The 5,585-nt window shown below is 28.8% G+C and overlaps 1 protein-coding gene across 1 annotated transcript; it reads left to right on the top strand.

The window, feature by feature from the left end:
* Positions 1 to 659: 659 nt before the first annotated feature.
* Positions 660 to 1,469, top strand: LOC105625162 (probable serine/threonine-protein kinase DDB_G0272282; the record flags this gene model as incomplete). The annotated part of the gene is made up of 2 exons (XM_012206503.1): positions 660 to 979; positions 1,300 to 1,469. Coding segments are annotated over 2 exons (490 nt in total), but the record flags the coding sequence as incomplete, so codon positions are not given.
* Positions 1,470 to 5,585: the final 4,116 nt, after the last annotated feature.

Raw genomic sequence — 5,585 nt, 5'->3', positions numbered from 1 at the left:
TACGTCATTTTGTCGTCATTTTGAAGTCAGCTTGCTACTAGGAATACAACACGAACAAATTTTGAGATTTAGGCTCAATTTCACAACTCAGTTAACTCTTAACCGAGATTCAACTTATTTATTATTTTTATTATCTTTATTATATTTATTATCTTTTTCCAATTCTAGAATTGGAAGAGATGAGAAATAAGTTGAACTTCGGTTAAGAGTTAGTTGTGAAACTGAGCCTTTATAACCCTATTGATATTTTATAACCCTATATGCCTATTCTATAAACACTTCTTGAATTCATAAGGCATATCTGTTGATATAAAGAGAACTCTACATGAATGCTTTAAAAAGTTTTCAAAAATTCGAAATTAAGAAGTTTCATGCATGAAACTTCTTAAAATATTCTTATTGTGTTCTTGTATAAATTTCTAAGGAATTACAAAAGGAGAAAACTTGAAGAATACTTTACGAATTCACTGAGCTATCTGGGCTACAATTAAGTTGGATATTTAAACATCAATCTGGCATTTATATATTTGTGAATCATAAGACAAATTTCAAGATAGATTTATTTGACTAAGAGTTTATATGATATGTGCAAAACAAAATATTTTTAAAAAATTTTTATCAAATATTTTTTAACATTATGAAACATAATTTATTTACAGGGATATGTTACCACTAAATTGTCAAGGCACGACTAACAGTACAATTAGCAGTTCAGTGAGCAACGGCGGTAGTATCCAATCTTTGCAGAGTATCGATTCCGATAGTCCGAGTCTCGCAATGTCACCTCTATCAACTATGGGTATGTCACCAGTCACTATGAATCCATGCAGCCCGATGGGCATGAGTCCCATGGGTCCTCATCATGGCTATGCCACTCCTGTTACCCCATCGTCCGTTCATACCTCACATTCCCATAATGGCGGATTGAGTCCTATGAACGACGTTAAGGCTTTATATGGACGCAGTGTGTACGACACAGGTAAATTATTAAATATTCAGAGAATATTAAATGGGGAAATCTTGAATGCTTATATAAAAATGTATTGTGTTTATATATTTTTAATTTAATTTTGCATAATGTAATACCAATACTTAAGACATTTAAAACTTAATTTCTTAATTCTTAATTTTTTAACTTCATCTAATCTACAGAGATATGTAAAAAAAAAGAGAATTATAATTTCATAATTTTGCATAATATCATTTGCAATTGATAATGTTAATGTACGAATTCCTGAATTTAAACTATTCTGTTTTTTATTTTTAGCATTCTAATTTTCAATATTTTTAATTCGTAAGGTAAAGACGTGGAGCAGAGTTCAGTTTATTACTCCAGCCATTCCAGTATGCACCACCAGTATTATCAACAAACTCATCATCAGATGATGTCCAGCTCCCATCATCATCACCATCATCAGCAGAGCGTGCCAGCCGGCTACGAGATTATGCTGCCCCCGCCTTCCATGTGACTAACGGATTATGAGGACGACCGAAGTAATCAAAGTCTTCACGGTAATGACGACGTGGTAGCTCGTATACACGCCTTCGCCTGATCCTTCTGCGTTTTCTCTCGTCTCGATTTTAATCGCACGCAATAAAGAACAACATGGATATTGATGAAATTGTTGTTTTACAAAGGAGGAGGTACAATCGTTTCTAATTCCTTATCCTCGAAAAATGTTTACTTAAAAAGGTAGCGAAAGTTGTTTTTACATGTTTTATGTGAATGATATTCCGGGAAAAAATGTTATATAAATGAACATATTTTATATATAATTATATATATTTGTATATGAAATATGTCAATTTTTTGTATAATTATATATAATTTTATATAATTATATAATTATATATATAATTATATATATATAAAACATTTTTTTCTCGGGATAGTCTGATGCTACATTTAAACGCGAATGTCTTTTTAATTCCCTCGGAGAGTTTCGTTTTAAGAAACGCCGATATTAAATCAATTTTTTAAAAGGTGGTTTGCACGGTGATTTTTTGGATAATCTTTTCAATCAATTTATATATATTTGCATGTACATTTTATACGTACATGTGATAAAACAAAAAACAATAAATAATTTATATTAAATAAAAAATGAGAGATCTGAAATTTTTATTAATTGTCATTAATATGATAATTTTGATCTATTAGTTATTAATAATTTTGTAATATTAATGTTGTTATTATTAACAATATTAATATATTAACTATATATATAATAATTATACAATCATAGCTGTGAAATGAAATGTAAATCAATGTTTATATTATCTATCATCGTTTCCCACTTTTAGTATCAGCTCTAATATATCTTTTTGAATAAAAATTACCGTGAAACCTATGTAATAAGATCATATACAAATTTCTGAGTGCTTATTACGAAATCGTAGAATGAGCGAATTAATGTAAAGATGAAAATATAAATATAAAAGACTTGACAATGGAGTTGAAAAACTAGTTGTATCTCGTGCATTTTTCTTCAAAGTGTGCTCCAGCTTTTAGTATTGAAATTTTTCTTATGGAAATATCACTATTTGGTTTATTTATATATTTGAATATTTCATATTCATATGAAAAAGTTTACAAAATAATGAAATTAAAAATGAAATTAAAATATAAAATTATTTTTTTGCTTACAAATCCAAAGACATAATTGTAAAAACTTTAGTAAAGCTAATTGTTGTTAGTATATTTTTTTCTTGCGTTAGTCGCAAGTTAATGACTTTCTTTCAATGCAAACTATATAATAATTAATCATCAATAAATATCAATATCTAATTTCGAGGTTTTTGCAGTTTCAGGGAATCTTTTTGATTTGTTTTAATGTAATGTCCTATTTCTTATAAGATATGCGAGTGAAAACCTGTAGTAAATGTAAGAAAAATGCTTATTTTGTTAGATGTATGATATTTTTTAACGTCGTGTACGATGTAAACGTTACGTGCTATTGTAAATTATTGCGATAAAACCACAGAATTTGTCTATAATTGAAGCTTTTGGCGAATTAAGATGCATGGTAAAAAATGGGAAAGACAAAGCAATTATTAGCTTGTAGCGCAGCTGGGAAAAATTATGCTATAGTTTTCTTTTTCCAGTTTTTAATTGTATATAGGTATTATATGAATTATGTATGTAATGTATATATTGCTAAAAATAATGTACTATGGATTACTAGGTTTTAAATAGACCTACGTTCATACATACATACATGCATACACACATGTATATGCATACACGCACACACACGCACATTTAGACATAAATCGTACGAAATCGTACGCTGTTCTTCATACTTCCTACTTTATTTTATAAGAAATGCACACAAAAAGCTATATCATTATCAATTTACATATATACATAAGTATATTATAGATGCTTTATGTAAAATACATATTCCTCCAAACATTGCGCATTTTCTTTAAACCTCAATTTTTTTTTCTTTACTAAATCTGGGATAAGTTTTTTTCTAAATTACATTGCTTTAAATATTTTTGTATAACTGCTTTAATTTACAATGTCAAAATAACACTTTAACAGATATTAAATGATTTTACGTTTTGATCATACATATATATATATGTATTCTGTTAAATTAAATATAATATATCTGAAAGACACAAGAGAATATATTAGAAATGTATTAACAGTCGAAATAGTAGGTATCTTCAATGAGTATGTTTGTACGTACAGCTGGCAGATTCGCAATCTGCTGGAAATGGAACTGGGAGAAATTGTAAGATAAACACAAAGAGCTTCTCCTAGATAACGGCAGAGAGCAATACGCATATAGTAAAAATAATTTTTACAAAAAAATTGTTTTATTAAAGTATCTTCAATTCTTAAAAGGAAGATAAAGAGAGAAAAAAAATTTATATCAACTGAATATTATTAAAGATTTTAATATTATCTCATCAATAATATTTTAATATCTTTTTTTAATACAAAAAAATTTGCGATAAATTAGAAATGGATAAATAAATATATATTTGATAAGAAAGCCGTATTATATTTATTTTTATTAATGATACGGCGATGTACATAATTCCAATGGCGTTCGCCAAAGAAAAAAAGAAAAAAATTATGAAAAGTCTCATATTTTGTATCGAATTTCCGATTACAACATCACATATCAACAATTTTATTTAATCTCGGTTTATTTAACATACAAGAGCTTCTTAATATTGCGCGTCCAGTATGTATAGCTGTATAATGTACGTATGTGTTATAAGTCTAAGTTACATTGATATGATCACGTTACGGGATATTTGTACAAAGAGCGCACAAGTACAACTACTCGATTTGTTCGTAACTGCATTCAAAAACCGGTCATAACGTTCGATTAAAAAAATTTATTCATTTCATCTATTCTCTATAATATAGCAATAATAATTTCTGATATCCTTTTGGATGTAATCACGAGAAAGCACATGCGAATAACATTTTATCATTTTTATCATTTTTCTTAATCGAAAAATCAAATATACGAAGTATCGATATATCTTACAATAATAAATATTCTCAATATTTGATCGCATATTTCAAATATTTAATGCAAAAAATTAAGGAAATAAAATAGTTGTTTTACAATTTTGCAAAAATAAAATTAACATTAGACTTAAGAACGAATTGTATTTCTTCTCTGTCAAAATAATTAAAAATATTCGCATTTTTAAATAATTACTCTGTATATCTTTTTCAGGACGCCCTTACATTAAGCTTCGTTTTCTTTTATGCGAATAATTGAATAGCTAGCGCGGGATATAAAATATGTTCCCATCGTACATTCTTTTAATGACTTAAGTTACAAATTTTCTGTATAAATATGACGTGTTTCAGTTTTTATGAAGGATATTTCACCTTTATTTTTCAATGATACAAATAATGATTTGGAATTTCAATATATTTAAATGACTGATTTTCTGTATCAGTGGAATCGACGTCAAATGTAATATTTGTGTTCCTCGTAATTTTTCGCCGCAAATGACCGCGATTTGCCTTGTTTTTTTGTCCAACAAGCTCGATAAAAACGCAAGCTACATTTAATCCGCTCCTTCCCGGTGCGATTGATTAAATGGCGTCATTTACTTTCCCCAGAGGTTTAAAACTGAAAGCCAGAGATAAATCGAATACGTTGGACCGGTGGTGTCGCAACACTAGATCACATACTTTGTGGGCGCGTATACGTTATAAAATTTCTCGACAAAGTCATGAATCTTTTTCTTTTTTTTTTGCAAAGCACAGACAAATGTCCAATTCCCGTTTATCACAAATTTTATTGTATGCATTGTCCGCTTGGAATCATCGCCAAGAACCGACTGCGTGTGTGCTAAATTATTACTACTATTGTTATCATTAATTGTTATTGTTACTGTCGACGTTATTATTATTGTTAACATCCTGCGTATGATAACAATGAAAGAAATAATCCTTACAGGTATATACGCTATCCGGGTCTGTCTCATCGATATACTACGTACATATTGTCTCTGACGTACATACACACGTGCGAAATACAGCCTGCAGTTTATATAGACAACAAACGTATGGTATGCGCGCACGTGTTTACACGATTACA

This window comes from Atta cephalotes (genome assembly GCF_000143395.1).
Source record: "Atta cephalotes unplaced genomic scaffold scaffold00168, whole genome shotgun sequence".
NCBI lineage: Eukaryota > Metazoa > Arthropoda > Insecta > Hymenoptera > Formicidae > Atta > Atta cephalotes.
The sequence above is the reverse complement of the archived record's forward strand: the minus strand, read 5'-3'. Positions and strand labels throughout refer to the sequence as shown.